We start from the raw sequence: 15,085 nt of genomic DNA on the forward strand, positions 1-15,085 counted from the left end.
CCCCCCCAAAAAAATCCACATCCAACATTCTTCTCTTGGTGAACCTGATGTCCTAAAAGAGTTGGCAGTAAAGTGTTCCAGTCAGATTAATGCTGTGATCACAAGCCAAATCCATAGAACATCATGTGATAAACCAAAAAACAATCTAGAATCCTAGATGAAAGTGCTCAGCCTTCAGTCAGATGCACTATACAGTATACTGATCTTTCCAACCTTATGATTGTATTCATGATTTGAGGGAATAGTAAATAAAATCCTCAATATGGGAAGTATTCCCGATACACTATTTATGTTTTGTTATCTATAGGAGTAATGAGGTAGGCAGACAGTCGTTTGCTAGCACACAGTCCATAAACAAAGGATTTTTCTTTTTGGAGTTTTCCCACAAAGTGGTTTTCAACATCAGCTTTAGCATTCTTGGATCCTTCCCAATATATACTTGCCCTTCAGAAATCCTGAAGCCGTCTACGGCCAGTAGTCTTTCGCTCTGCGAAAAAAACTGAACTGTACAGGTCAAACACCAACACTGTGCAAGCCTGAACAAGAACAAACTAGTGACTTGGGACTGCAGATGGTTAGAACCCAATTCTGTACCTGACAATGCAGTATTTGGGCCAAGGTCATAACTCTTGAAGTTACTGTACACTAGAAAAGAAATGCTTACAATGCTAATTCAGGAAGTCTTCAACATTGGTAGTTGCTGTTATTTGGAGTCCTATTACTAAGTTTTGCGTTAGCCCATCAAAACACACTTTAAGCACCTGTAACTGTGTTTGTTGGATCAAACAGTGGTGCAGGTTTACAAGCACAACTGGATTTCTGTACCATCAGCAACTTAAAAACCTTCGTGTTCTCTACAATCAAAATAGGAACACCTTGCAAATGACTACAACAACATTATCAACCAAATGTGCCAGATGTTCTTTCATAAAGGCCGCACCCACTGTATTTACAGAATTGTAAACTATATGATAAGCTGGACCCATGGACGAAACAGCCAGGGGACAGGCAATTGTGCTTCTGAATGGCGATGCCAACATTCAGATATGGTAATGTACAAAGTCCAGAGAAAGCCGTACTTAGCATATTCTACTCTTAAGAAACACACCTGCTTATACTACAAAGCATTATGAAGGTCCATTGTTTGGTAACCTAATTCTGTTAATCTGCATAGGAGATGTTGATTGAGCTCATTCAACCAAAACTCAACTGTACTCTTAAGTTAGCCAACTCTCTCTGCTTCTTTTATAGTATTAATAAAGCATGAAGCTGATAGTTACTCATGTTGTTGCATTCAGTTATTTTCCTCTTGTAAAAATATGCAAATTCACTCCTTTGTGTTTTGGGGCTCTCGTGTGACCCTTCAGACTGTACTAGTCAGCTCTAGGGGTTTTGGTCCCATTATTTCAAATTTGCACTCTGGCTGAAAACATCATTCCATTTATGTTTTATATTACACTTCAGACATACAGATTCTTTAAACAAAAAACAAAAAACAACACACACCATAGTAGGAGAAAGAGCTAGCTTGGCAATTAATGCTGTATTCAATTTACTTGAGAAGTGCATGAAGCAAGATGCCACCTAATGATGTAAAAGCAATACTGCACTTTGTTTTTGTGTAAAACCAGAACCCAAGAGGATTAGTTTGACTCCACACTGAATGAAGGGGTAGCAATTATCTCCTTATGCGACTAGAAATCAGTGACACTGGAGAGGGTTGTTTTTCAGGTCTCCCTCATCTTCCTTGCCCAGTGAACTCAAACTACAGTAATCAGACACATGGAGCATTTAACCCTGTTATTCACAGAACAGGCAAGGGCAAGATAGCCAAAGAAACTTGCACTTCAAAATATAGCTGTTATTATAAGGAAGTGACAATCGGGAGACAAAAAGCCCCAATCGACTTTTGCATAGAGCAGTTGATTAAGGTGGGATGCTTACCATATATACTGAATATAAGCCAAGGCACCTAATTTTACCTCAAAAAACTGGGAAAACTTATTGACTGGAGTATAAGCCGAGGGTGGGAAATGCAACAGCTACTGGTAATTTTCAAAAATAAAAATAAATACCGCCCTATGCCTTTCCCAGCTGTTGGCGTTGGGGTGGGGGGGAGAAGCAGCGAGGAAGTATCCCTTCCTCGCCACTTCTCCCTCCCCGCTGCCTCACACAGAGCAGGCATAGGTTGGGGGTTCAGAGAGTCGCAGTGCAGCGCTTATCCGAACCCCCGGTCCTGTGCCTTTCTCCGCCGTTGCCCACCTCGCTCGAGTATAAGCCAAGGGTGGCTTTTCCAGTACATTTTTTGTGCTGAAAAAGTAGGCTTATACTTGAGTATATACAGTATTAAAAATCTCCCCCCCCCCACAAGCACTTTTGCAACAAATAGATACTGAGCAGAAACCTGTTGAACAGCATTTGAAATGCTACAAGGAATGAAGGCAAGGTCGCTAGAAACACAAATCAATAAGGATTACCAATAAATAAAGCAGTATACACCAGAGGCAATCAACATACGGTAGTGCCCTCCAATTGTTGTGGACTACAATTCCCATCAACCTCAGTCAACTTGGCCAATGCTCAGGGATGGTGGGAGTCGTAGTTTTCAACACCTAGCAAACGATACCCCCTTGGCTACCGCTTGTTTACATAATTCCTGCAATTTCATTCTTAAAAAGCCACAACCATCTCTAAAAGCCATTCTAACCCCATATGTTCTATACTGCTTACTAAGACTTTGAGGACAACATACTTGACCCCAGTTTATTTACATCTTTACACAGCAATCCTTTAAGTCCAGCATTTCCTAACAACTCTCCAACATAAAGTTTCAGGGCTGGTTACAACAATAAAACATAGAACTATAAAAACAAACAAAACCATTACAATGATAAAACACATGAAACCATTCCAAATGGAACAGGACAGTCAGGGCAGAGCCATTGCATGTATTTCATACACAAAACAGCAGCAGCAGTTTCCTATGTGGGGTAGCTGTTATTATGTTGAGAGTATGAACAGGGAGACCCAGGTTCAAATTCCTTCTTAGTCCCAAAGCTCAATGGGTGACCTTGGTCCAGTCTTAGCCTTACCTTCTTCACCTGCCATACAGGGTTGTTATGCAAATAAAATCTAAGTAGGGAGCAAATTTATGTATGCTGCTCTGAGTACTTTGCAGGATGGACAGAATGATTATTATTACTACCGGTAATTATTAATACAGTGGTGCCGCGCTGGACGCAATTAATTCGTTCCACGGGTCTTTTCTTATAGCGATAAATTCGTCTAGCGAATCCCATAGGAATGCATTGAATTTTTTTTTGCCCATAGGAACACATTAATTGAATTTCAATGCATTCCTATGGGAAACCGCGATTCGCTAGACGAATTTTTCGTAAAACGCATTTATCTAGCGAGGCAAGCTCCACTCGAAAAATCCTTTCGTTAAGCGGAAATTTCGTTAAGCAGGGCATTCGTTAAGCGAGGCACCACTGTATTGTTATTTATTCATTTTTGAATCACTTCCTACGTGCATCAAGGTGATTTAGAAACATATAATAAAAGCAGCTAAAAGTAATAATAATGAAGCTTGTTGATGCCAGGAGGGCACATCTCTCCTGAATATACATATGATCTTGATATGGTGCCAATAATATAGCATAGTAAAAGTTTTATGGAACTATGGCAAGCAATTTTAGAAGAAGGAACACAATGATAATACACTTATATAGGATAGTGGTTATTCCTTCTTGCACTAGTTATCCAAGGAAACAGCATTTTTTACACACAGTTGCTTCATATTAATATGACTATGCCAGGAAACTTAATGGAGGCTCTCTGCCACAGCCTTCAACTCTCACCTAAGAAAGGGCTGAAGAGGGTCCTTCTTCACTGCCATGCATTTTGCGTGAGTTGGCCAGGAGAATGCACTTCCAACTTCCATAAAAGTGTTTTTAAAATTCTTAGTTTAAAAAGCTGCCATGGCAAACCATGACAGGAGTGCAGGCATTGTGCTGGACCCCTCACCAAGAATGCCTGGCTCTGAAGAAGTGCCCTCTCACCCATTTCTCTAAGCAAAGTAAGGCAAGTAAGGAGGAAGTAAAGGCAGTGGCAGCAGAGATCTTTGTCTCACCGAATGTACAATAATGAGGTGTGTGGGTGTGGGTGGGTGTCCCAGGACAGGGGCAGCCCCTCTGTACCCATCACCCGAGACAATGGTCTCAATCTGTTTTATTATTCGGCCAGCCCAGGCCGTAGCCATCAATACGGGAAATTTCAGTTGTGACTCTCTTTTTTTTGTATTTTGTGTTTTTAATTCTCACTTGTAAACCACCCAAAGGACTTTTGTCATTAGGTGGCATATAGATATTGGAAATAAATAAATAGTGTCACCAAGATGAGCCCTGATTCTGCCAGTTAATATGGAATTAAGTATTACATTTGGGACACTTCTCAGGAAAACAAAAGGAGAGAAAGATGGGCTCAAGTCAATCTTGTTTCATTGAATCAGAAAGCTCAGTACGTTCAAAATACTATTACAAATGTTCAGCAAGTAAAGTTGAACGCAGGCAACCAATGAAAAAACAGTGAGCGTTTCATGTACTTAATTTCATTTAACTATATGGGAAGCAATACTGTTTTCCTGAAAAGTTTCTTCTCCAAGACCATAAACTATTCTGCACACCACCCAGCAGGGTACACATGAGCATATACCCTTGAGCACACATGCTCTGGTACTAAGCAACTCCTACTGAAAAACAACATGCAGCAAGAAATATTACTACTTAATTCCCCCAGGCAAATGATTGGAATAAATTCCACTCGCACGCTCTCAAGAACAAAAAATCCACAGAGAATTTGGGGCATGCATGACGCAGTGCACAAACCCTCGTGGGAAAGTATTTGTAGAACTTCTTAAGTTACTAGTTGACAAGTCTCACATCTAGGATATTTATGAAGAAGGCTGTCATTCCCCCAGAGAGATAATGTAATGCACAAACTAAGAGGCAGAAACAACAGAGGAGCTGTTATCCACTCAGGAATGGAAAGACTCACTATCCTGCATCGGTTCCCAATTGCTCCTGGTTCTCCTGTGTCCATGACTCAGTTGTCATTCAGGGCTATTGATTAGTCATTTCTATGTCACAAAATCTTTATCGAACTCGGTGTACATTTCCCCACGCACACTATATTTAGGCCTCAAAATAGGATCAAGCAAGCTGAAGAACGCCACAGAAAGACAATAGTCTCATCACAGTAATCCCCCTATGCAAACAGAGGCTCTGCAAGAATCTTATGTCACACTCTTAAGGAGTCAACATTACTGGGATTACACATCCTCCCCCTAACCAGATGCCCTCCAGGTGTTTTGGACTCCAATTCCCATCAGCACCAGCCAGAACGGCCAATGGTCGAGGATGATGGGAGCGGAAGACCAAAATATCTGGAAGGCACCAAGCTGAAGGAGGCTGCTAACATAACTAGGTCACACACTGAATGCTGCCTCAGAATAAAGGTCACACCCACCCCATGCATTTAAAGCACATGGTTTCCCCTGAAGAATCTTGAAAACGCTAGTTTACCCCTCCCAGAGCTATGATACCCAATACCCTTAGCAAACCACATTTCCCAAAATCCTTTGGGGAAAGCCGTGTGCTTTAAGTGCCACAGCAAACTGTATATTAATGCTGGTTCTAAATGTGTTTCGATGAATATTAACTATTGTTTTTAAGCTAGTTTGTTTGCATTTTATAATGGTATTTTTAAATGTTGTAAGCCACTGTGAATCCCAGCCTGGGAGAAAGATGAAATAGAAATAGAAAATAAATGCATCCACCTTAAAAAGTGAATATTTTAAAACCAGCAATTGTACCTTACCCTTAAAAACATTTAAATTTTTTAACTATTACAACCACAGGAAATAGACCTATGACTAAGCTCTTTGTCACTTGTGAGCAGGGAGGGTGGCGCCAAAAGTGATGCAAAGGGTCTAAGAGAAACAACATCTATGCCAAGTCTACAGTTTATGTTTTCAGTTCATACATGACCACTTGGGGTGGGGGGGTGGGATTCCTGCATGGTTCAAGATGAACTTCTTTGAAACTTATTAGTGAACTGAATGTACTTTAAAAAGAAAATGGTAACAACCTGTGAAATACCCAGAAAATTATGTTCAAAATATATGATTTTTTATACAATCTTAGAATCACTTACCGAGAAAAACAAATCCATCTGCTTCTTTTTCTGTCACCAATACCTTCTTGGTATCTTGGTTTTTTCGGAAGAAGTTGAACATCTTTTTCAAATACAAGTCTAGAAACAAAAAGGTGAGAAATGGGTCAAGTGATGCTAAAAAAACTTACACAATTCTGGCATTATCAAAATAAACATTAACATCAAGTTCTAAGATTAGAGGGAGAATCTTGCAGGAGCAGAGAACACCAGAGAGATACAAGTCAGTTGTTCATTATTGCTCAGTTGAAGAAATATGAGTTTCTGAACACCCAAGCAGTGTTGGTTGAGTCTCAGCCTCTGATACCTGGAAAAAATAACCCAAGCACTGGAAAAAGTTACAAGATAATATAATATTTTCCGCCATAAAAATATTTTGATCAACACACCATCTGATTATGTGAAGAGCATTTTTACTGTCAAGCAAAATAACTGTGTGTGTTACAGAGAAATCAATACTGTGTGATTGCCCACAGTCAGGACCAGCAGGGCATAGCTGACTTTCCATGCTAAACCTAAGGTTGTCTGTGGGGTGGGGTATGGAAGCAAGCAATGACTGTGCTCTTCTCTTTTTGTGTTATGCCACCCACCCCATGGCAGGCATTTTGTGGCTGGGGCCCTCAGCAACATCTCAAAAAAGGTTGGCAACCCCGGATGTAACAGGATGGCATATTCTAAACTAGGTTAAGTCATGAAATGACCTGTTCTAATTATTTGTTTATTTAAAATCTATCCCACTTTATTATTATTAATTAAATTTCTGTACCACCCTTCATCCAAGGACCTGAGGGTGTTTTACAATATAAAGACACAAAAGCAGCATAGTAAGAAACAAAACAATAGCTCCCCCCCCCACAGAGGCCATTCCATAAGTGGGGGAGCCACCACAGAAAAGGTCTGTTCTCATGTTGCCGCCCTCTGGACCTCTTGTGGTGGAGGCTTATAAAGAACCACCTCAGTTGATGATTGCAGGGTCCAGGGTGGTTCATATCAAGCCAAAGCCTTTCCTCCATATGTTACACTCTAGTTCTTTTATAAGTAAGTTGATCCTTAACCTAATGGCTTTCATTCCATGTAGCGGTAAGTACGCCTCCCATCACTGCAAGGATTTCCACTTGCACAATGCAGCTTCCCCACCCCCTTCATCCCGTGTGCCACCAAAATCTGTTCAGTGGGTTCTCACAACCCTCCAGAGCAGATTTTGAGAGGGTGCATGGGCAGAGCACATGGGGAAATAATAATAATAATAATAATTTATTTGTACCCCACCCATTTGCTGGGTTTCCCCAGCCACTCTGGGTGGCTTCCAACAAAAATTTAAATTACATTAAAATTTAACACATTAAAAACTTCCCTGAACAGGGCTGCCTTCAGATGTCTTCTAAATGTCAGGTACAGTGGTACCTCTACTTACGAATAACTCTACTTACAAATGTTTCTACTTACGAATGGAGCTCCACCCGCCATCTTGGATGCAGTTTAGATAGGATTTTTTCTCCTTATGAATTTTTAGATAGGGTTGCTTTGACTTACAAATTTTTTCTCCCAATGCATTCCTATGGGATTCGACTTAAAAAAAATTTCGACTTACAAATGTGCGTTCGGAACGCATTAAATTCGTAAGTAGAGGTACCACTGTAGTTATTTATCTCTTTAACATCTGATGGGAGGATGTTGCACAAACAGAAATCCTTGAGCTGATGGAATGAGGGAGTCAGAAACTGCCCCATGACATTTCACTTCCTATCAGTTCCCAATCCTTTGTGCAGATCTGTCTTTCTCTCTTCCTAAATCCTGCAGTACTTGCCTTTTCACTTTCAGCAGCTCCAAGCATTGACTTCCTTCCAAATGCTTGACTAGGAAGTACTCTTCTTGAAGATGCCCTTCCTTTATACACTAGGCTAAAGGGGAGGAAAACAAAGAGTTCCAAAAGCTCACATGCTAGTATCAGGATTTCAAAACTTCATCTGCAATCACAAAATTTAGATTACCGGTATACTTAAGAATGAAAGAAAGAGTTCACACTTTTATTTTGATAAACCAGGCAACTAGACTTCTACAAACCTGCGCTAAAGCACACTAAAAGTCCTACCAAAACTCATAAACTGCAATATTTAGATCACAAAGCTTTTTGTTATAGGTCTAGGTGTGTTCCAATGCCCAATGGCAATACTCTAGCTTCTGCCCTTTTTAAAATAACACTGAAAATAATTAACAGTCTACATGTCTGTCCTGCGCCCGTTGTTGTTCAACATCTTTATAAATGACTTGGATGAAAGTATGGGGGTGGGGATGCTCAGTCTTGATTGTCTTCTCCAAGGGTCTACCCTGAGTAGGGGTAATATTGGATACAGCTCATACACACATATATAGGCACAGTAATACTGAACCTAACTTGTGGGGCTCTTTTAAGGAATAGTGAACTTATGCACATGAAGGTCTTTGAATCTTGAAGGCTGCTTACTGAAACCAATAATTCCTCTAACTTTGGTAGAAGTGTCTTCCTTATCTAGTTAGCAAAGTTTCCTTCAACACTACACAAAGGGACACAGGTATATTTGCCTTTGGCTACAAGCAATTTTTATTTGCCAAACAGCACTGAAGATTTACAAAAATTGGCTCTTTCTATGGCAAATACAAATGTCTTAGCCAGGTAATGGGCATTTTGAGGACAAATAATTTTTCACAGAAGTAGTTTCTCCACGTGAACAGTTCATTTACATGGGCTAACCAGATGCAATAATGTATGACCACCTCCGATACCTGACTGAACCTGACCAATCTCATAACTCACAGTGATCTACTCACATAAACAATGTAATGTTTCAAGGCAGAACTCATAGTTGTCACCAAAACCTACTTCTGCTGCATTTCCCCTCAAGATACACGTTTCTTGGGATGCAACGTTTTAGTTGCTTTGCAGGTTATATTAACCAATTAAAATTAACAAGTAGCAGCTTTGGAAAGCAACCAAACATTTTTTTAGACAAGAACTTACAAAAACCACAGATAGCATGTGCCATCTTACGATAAGCATTTCCACCCTTGCCTAAATGAATGAATAACCTAGAAACAGAGAGACTCCATTTCCTGCTTGTTTTGACATATTTGAATTTAATGAATTAATCAATCAACTAAACCACAAACTACTAATCTCTGAATGGGATGCCAACCCTTGTTTTCTTCTTGCCACCACTCTATTCTATGAGTCACCAGTTCAGACGTTAATTTATACGCAAAGGACCAGATAAGTAGGCTGTCAAAATTCAACGTCATCCCGTGGCTCTGCGCCACTACCGGTATCTACGGGTGGGACGACCCACCAGCCCCACCTGAAGGAGGACTCAGAAGAGCTCTGCCCCATAAGGTGGAGAAAGAAGTGAAGCGAATTTGTTGGCTCGGGTAGCTCCGCCCACCAGACGACAGCAGCTGACGTACCAGCTCCACAACACCCCTCCACAACTGGCGACGCGCATGTCCGAACCCGCACTGACATTCCGAACGTTAACGGATATAACCGTCGAAGCGCAAAAAACAGCACCGCCGGCGTTATTCGAAGACTGCCCCTGCGCGCCACAAACGAAGGACGAAATAACCCTCGCCCTCGACTTCCTGTTTTCGCCACGAACGAGGCCTCTGACAACCGACCCTACCTGCCTGTCCTGAATACGCACCTCCGGCAGCCTCTTTTCCACAACAACCTCCGCTTCCGGGTTCACGAGGGACACCTCCCGGCGAATGAACTGAAGTAACCTCGTCGGCCGGCCGAGGAAAAAAACAGTCCAGTTAGCTGGCGCGCGCATGCGCAAATACTCCTAACACGCGCTCCGCTACATGGAAATGACGTAGAGGGCGCCTGCGTATGAAACGTTCTGCGAGCGCATTGGAACGTTTTCACAGGGACCGTCGAGCTCTGCGCGCTTCGCCCGTTGCCGTGGTGACCCGCGCGGCGAACGGAAGTAGAAGTTTCCCGCCAATGTAGCCTGAATAAAGGCAGAGTGGGGAGGGAGGCGGGCCTGGTTCAGATTCCCCGTTCCGAAATGGCGGACGTGCTGCAAGGACCCCGGGTTCGCGTAGCCACCAATCAGTTGGCGCAGTACATTGGGAAGCCCGTTTGTTTCGTGGGGCGCCTGGAAAAGGTAAAAGTGATGCGGGGTGGCCCTTTTACTCCTCTTCGTCCGCCAGGGGATTTCCCTTGGGTTGGTGCATTCGTAATACCCATGATATCCCTCGCTTAGCTCCAGACAAACACTCGCCTGCACTTTAATGCTGCCGTTTGTGAGACAGCTGAAGCAGAGCCTTATTTGTATCTCATCCTTTATTTAAAAACAAAACATTTATCTCGTTTGGTTTGCAGTATGAACACATTAAATATTATATATATTATTAGTTTTACATGGTGATTTTTGATTATACACAACAAACAACAATTCCAACAAAAAAGAAAGAGGTTCTCTCGAAGCTTCTGGCCTCCCTCCCTCCATGAGTTCCATTTCTAAAATTTTGTTCCTGCATCTTTTACTGTAATGTAATCTATTATAAATACATAGTATCCAAAGTTCGTGTTATGTACTTTACAAGTGTTAATGTATTCCTGCTAGTGATTTCAACTGTTTAAAGTGGGAACACATTAAATATACACAGGAGGGGCGGTATAGATATTCATAAGATATCTAGCAAATGTTCATTACAGTATAGCGGTACCCTGCTTTGGATAAAAGCAAACCTCAAGGCAGTTACAACCCCCATCCCCCCAAAAAGTATAAAAGACGAAGCAACAGGAGGAGAGTGGACATATATACCCTTATTTTGTATATATTCCCTTGAACCTGTTTGGTTTTTAGACTTGCTTGATGTGGCCATATTTATTTATTTATTTGTTTATTTCAAAACCAGAAAAAACAAAAAAAAACACATAATACAAACTTTAAATTCAAAAATACAAACATCGAGTTCATTTTCTAACATAGGTCTATTATATAAATTGCCTCTATTGAAATAAAAATGTGGATAATTACTCTAAACTTCTCTTTACTATATATGAATGCGGTTAGAAAATTTATATTCTAAATCTATATAAAAATGTAAACTGGCCATGTCTATTAGTATCCATGTTTCACCAAAACCGCTTGACTGATTGCGTTCAAATTTTGACACAATGCCACATGCGAATATGAGACCAACCCCATACCGTTTTCAAAGACAGATGTCACACCTGTGCCTGGTAAAACCCCTAAAACCCCGTGTTTCAAAACACACCACTCTGACGAAAATGCATTCTGGGAAAAGAGCCAGGTTGTAAACCAGCGCCCACTAGCAGCCGCTACACTCGTACTGCACCTATAAAATCTCCCCTCTCAACAGCACCTTGGCTCCTGTTTACATACTAGGCCGAAGCCTTTACAGACTAGGCTGAATGGAGGTACTGACTCGCCTGGGTGGGGGTTGGGGGGAGGAGAGGACGGGATAGGTCAGGACATGGTGGGACCAGTCACAGGGATGAACCGGGGTTGGGGGGAAGAGGGGGCGGGATACGTCATGGATCACCACAGGGTGGGGGGAGTCACAGGGATGCGCCTGCGTAAACAGAACACGTGTAAAACGGGGACTCTGAAGGTGAGGGGTGTCTGAAGGGGGACTCAACGCGTGGCAGGACCAGCTAGTAATACTATAAATTCCCACAAACTACCCCTCACCCATGAGTGATCTCAAAGTTTTACTTCTTCCATCTTGTTGTGTTATTTCAATTTAGTAATTGTCCAGTTAATTCTGTTATTCTTTCCTTACTTACCCCTGTCCGTTTTACACATTATTATTTCAATTCCGGAACAATATTTTTTCATGTATTCCTTCACTCCATCCCATTCTTTGATTATTTTCTCCCTCTTAATATAGTTATTGCAGATGTAGCTCCCATGGGACTCCGTTACGGATATGCAATTCATTTTAGTAGAGCAATTTAATTGTGGGAAATCTCTCTACTGCACCCTTATTAAATGAGATGTTGCCTTTTTGTCAACATTCCTTCCTGGAACGTGACTTGCATTTCTACAGACTGCCATGTATGATTTTAAAGCATGCAGTTATGCCCATATATAGATGGAGTATTACCTGAGTGTTTCAGTATTTCCAACAAAAGACTGACATGGCATTGATAGACAGGTGCAGCAGTCTGCTATATTTTATAATCTGTTGAATCTTTTTCAAGTTAATAACAAAATGACATGGTTTTGCTTCTTGTGGTTGTGTGAACACACCCTTGTATATAAAAGTAGGTAAGATTGTGTAAGGTTAAAAGTGCCTTGAAAATGAGTGTTTTGAAATTTTATTTAGATTCATCCATCTGGGAAATTTTTCTTCCTATCTGATGGAGAAGGAAAAAATGCAACCGTGGAACTGGACACACCTGTAAGTATGTCAGTCTTTTGGAAGATTTCATAATACTTACACTTAACAATTTTTGCTGGTTCTAGTTGTAGGTAGGTAGCAGTGTTGGTCTGCTGTAGTCGAAACAATTTTTTTTAAAAAAAATCCTTCCAGTAGCACCTTAGACCAGTGTTTCCCAACCTTGTGCCTCCAGATGTTTTCGGACTACAATTCCCATCATTCCTGACTACTGGTCTTGCTAGCTAGGGATGATGGGAGTTGTAGTCCAAAAACAGCTGGAGGCACAAGGTTGGGAAACACTGCCTTAGACCAACTTTTGTCATTTGTATGAGCTTTTGTGTGCATGCACACTTCTTCAGATACACTGAAACAGAAGTCACCACACCCTTATATATAATGAGAGGGTGGGGAGGGGTATTACTCAGAAGGGTGGTGGGAATGGGTGATTCACTGGTAGGTGTGGTAAACCTGTTGACTGTTAACAACTGCAAATGGTCTTACAGGAAAAAGCAAGGGGTGAGATGGCTAAAAATAGCTTTATTATGTTTGTCACAGGTTCCCGAAATATGTGATGTAGTTAAGCTAGGTGGATGTTTGAGAGAATAGATAACCCTCGCCTTTACTTGGAATGAACTTCACTTTCTTGAGCATTCTTAAGTAATTCTTAAAGGTGTTTTATGGTAAGGTGTTAATGTAAACTAGAGAGCCAAGTTCTGTGAGTTGTAATTTCATTTCCTAAGTGCTATGTTGGAGCATAAAGTGAACTCCCAGAAATGTGGTGGGTGGGGGAGATGTAAAACTGATTGTTGGTAAAATTCTTAATAAAGACATTTACTTGTTCATCTGCTATTGTAGCTTGAAGAAGAGATCTCTGGGGTCATTGAAGTAGCAGGAAGAGTTACAAATCAAGTAAACATCATGTGCGCATCATACACCCAGTTCAGAGAAGATAAAAATGCATTTGGTAAGTGAATTATTTCCTTCCTCATTACAAATTGCAGTTTTTCAATGGTTTCAATACTTTTTAATTAGCTTCTGGCACTCTTGATTAACAAGTTTCTTTCAATAACGGTCAGTTCTTGCCTATTTTCCCCCATGGAAGTTATGTTTAGCATGATTCCTAAAGAAGTAGATGCACAAAATATATTGTCAGAAATTAAAATCCCATGTGGATATTTCATTTTGAATATTTTGTTTGCCAAATGCAAGCACTGCAGTTACAAAAAAATATTGGTGGGAAGGATTCACTTGCGATGACTTCAGTCACAGATCAAGTTGTCATTCCTGTCTGTTCAAAACACTGAACTCTGTATATATCTAGCCAAATAGGATAATTCTGTTGTTGATGTACTAAATCTGTTATATGGCCTCTTCTATCCAATATAGTTATCGCTCTTACAGAGGGAGAGCTGTTGTGGATACACTTCCAAATCTGAGCTTTCGTCAATTGGATTTCTGTCAAATTAATCCCTGTTCACACTCAGGCAAGATACTGGTTAAAGCAACCCCTTGAAATATTTTTACCTGTCCTGACTTTGGAATTGAGTATATGTTTCTTTAAGAATGAGATGCACATTATAGTTAGTGTTGTCTCTTAGGTAGTATTGTATAAATAGGATAGTTCCCCTGCGCTAATGTTTTTTAATGTTACCTTCTTGTCTCTTTCAGATTTAGCACTATATAATGAAGCTTTGAAAATTATCCATGAATTTCCTGACTACTACCCTTTTAGTACTAATGCATGATTGGTACTTTTTGTTACAATTTAAGAGTGGACAATTTGCTGATGCTTACTGAACAGAACTGTTCAAGAATCTTGGTATGAAATAATCTTGCTTAAAGTGTACTTGGGACTGTCTGCTATGCCAGCAATATAGTACATAATCTAGAGGTTCATGCATTTGTGTCCTAAATGGCGATGCTATCCTGAGGACAAAGAACCTGTGTCTAGTGAGATACAGTATTTCTCAATAGGATAAGCATTTTAACCTTCTTAGGTAAATACATAACACAGTGCTTATTCTTTTACTATCGTTTTAGGTGATCTTTTGTACATGAAAAGTATCAGAGAAATCAGTGTATTATATAAAATGCAAACTATCACAATATTGATGACATCTAAAGTAAAACGTGTTTGCTTTTATTCTAAGACTTATTTGGAGCTTTAGTAGCCTTACCAACCAGCATATTATAGCAGTTCAACAATAAACACCATTTATGTAGTTCTTCTTGTCTGAAGAATGATTCATACCAAATATCTGTTCTTTACAAGGCAGTTGGAATACTTTTGTAAAGCAGGACCTCTGGGGTTTTTTTTAGGGGGGGGGGGGAGGCACCATAAAACAAAGCCTAATTTTTCAATGTAGATTTACTATAAAGGTAAACACTTTGAATGTTGGAGCTTCCCTGTTTACTTTTAACACCCAATACTGCCCAGTGCTGAAATCAGAACACAATACTACAAAAC

The 15,085-nt window shown here is 40.5% G+C and overlaps 2 protein-coding genes across 7 annotated transcripts in view; one reads left to right on the plus strand and one right to left on the minus strand.

Annotated features, from left to right (window-relative positions):
• The window catches only part of UMAD1 (UBAP1-MVB12-associated (UMA) domain containing 1), a 50,480-nt gene extending 40,450 nt beyond the window's left edge, over positions 1-10,030 (minus strand). The window contains exons 1-3 of one of the 6 annotated variants that reach the window (XM_035128927.2): positions 9,906-10,017; positions 8,039-8,132; positions 6,214-6,312 (exon numbers count right to left, since the gene is read on the minus strand). In XM_035128927.2, the coding sequence (XP_034984818.1) occupies positions 6,214-6,295 (82 nt within the window). In that variant the 5' untranslated portion in view covers positions 6,296-6,312; positions 8,039-8,132; positions 9,906-10,017. Of the gene's footprint in view, positions 1-6,213; positions 6,313-7,661; positions 7,668-8,038; positions 8,133-9,669; positions 9,726-9,884 lie in introns of those variants that run through there. The other 5 variants (XM_035128926.2, XM_035128928.2, XM_035128929.2 and 2 more) reach the window with 5 other exon arrangements.
• On the plus strand, positions 10,020-14,849 carry RPA3 (replication protein A3). The gene is made up of 4 exons (XM_035128931.2): positions 10,020-10,370; positions 12,565-12,639; positions 13,474-13,582; positions 14,287-14,849. Exons 1-4 carry the CDS (start codon positions 10,272-10,274, stop codon positions 14,361-14,363), a joined length of 360 nt encoding a protein of 119 aa, XP_034984822.1. The 5' UTR covers positions 10,020-10,271; the 3' UTR covers positions 14,364-14,849.
• Positions 14,850-15,085: the final 236 nt, after the last annotated feature.

The sequence above is a fragment of the Zootoca vivipara genome, chromosome 12 (assembly GCF_963506605.1).
Source record: "Zootoca vivipara chromosome 12, rZooViv1.1, whole genome shotgun sequence".
NCBI lineage: Eukaryota > Metazoa > Chordata > Lepidosauria > Squamata > Lacertidae > Zootoca > Zootoca vivipara.

What these genes read in the sequence shown, in the direction of transcription:
- RPA3 (XM_035128931.2), top strand. Translation starts at nt 10,272, where the DNA reads ATGGCGGACGTGCTGCAAGGACCCCGGGTTCGCGTAGCCACCAATCAG. An exon ending in CCGTGGAACTGGACACACCT is followed by an intron (nt 12,640 to 13,473) that starts GTAAGTATGTCA and finishes CTGCTATTGTAG; the next exon opens with CTTGAAGAAGAGATCTCTGG. An exon ending in AGAAGATAAAAATGCATTTG is followed by an intron (nt 13,583 to 14,286) that starts GTAAGTGAATTA and finishes TGTCTCTTTCAG; the next exon opens with ATTTAGCACTATATAATGAA.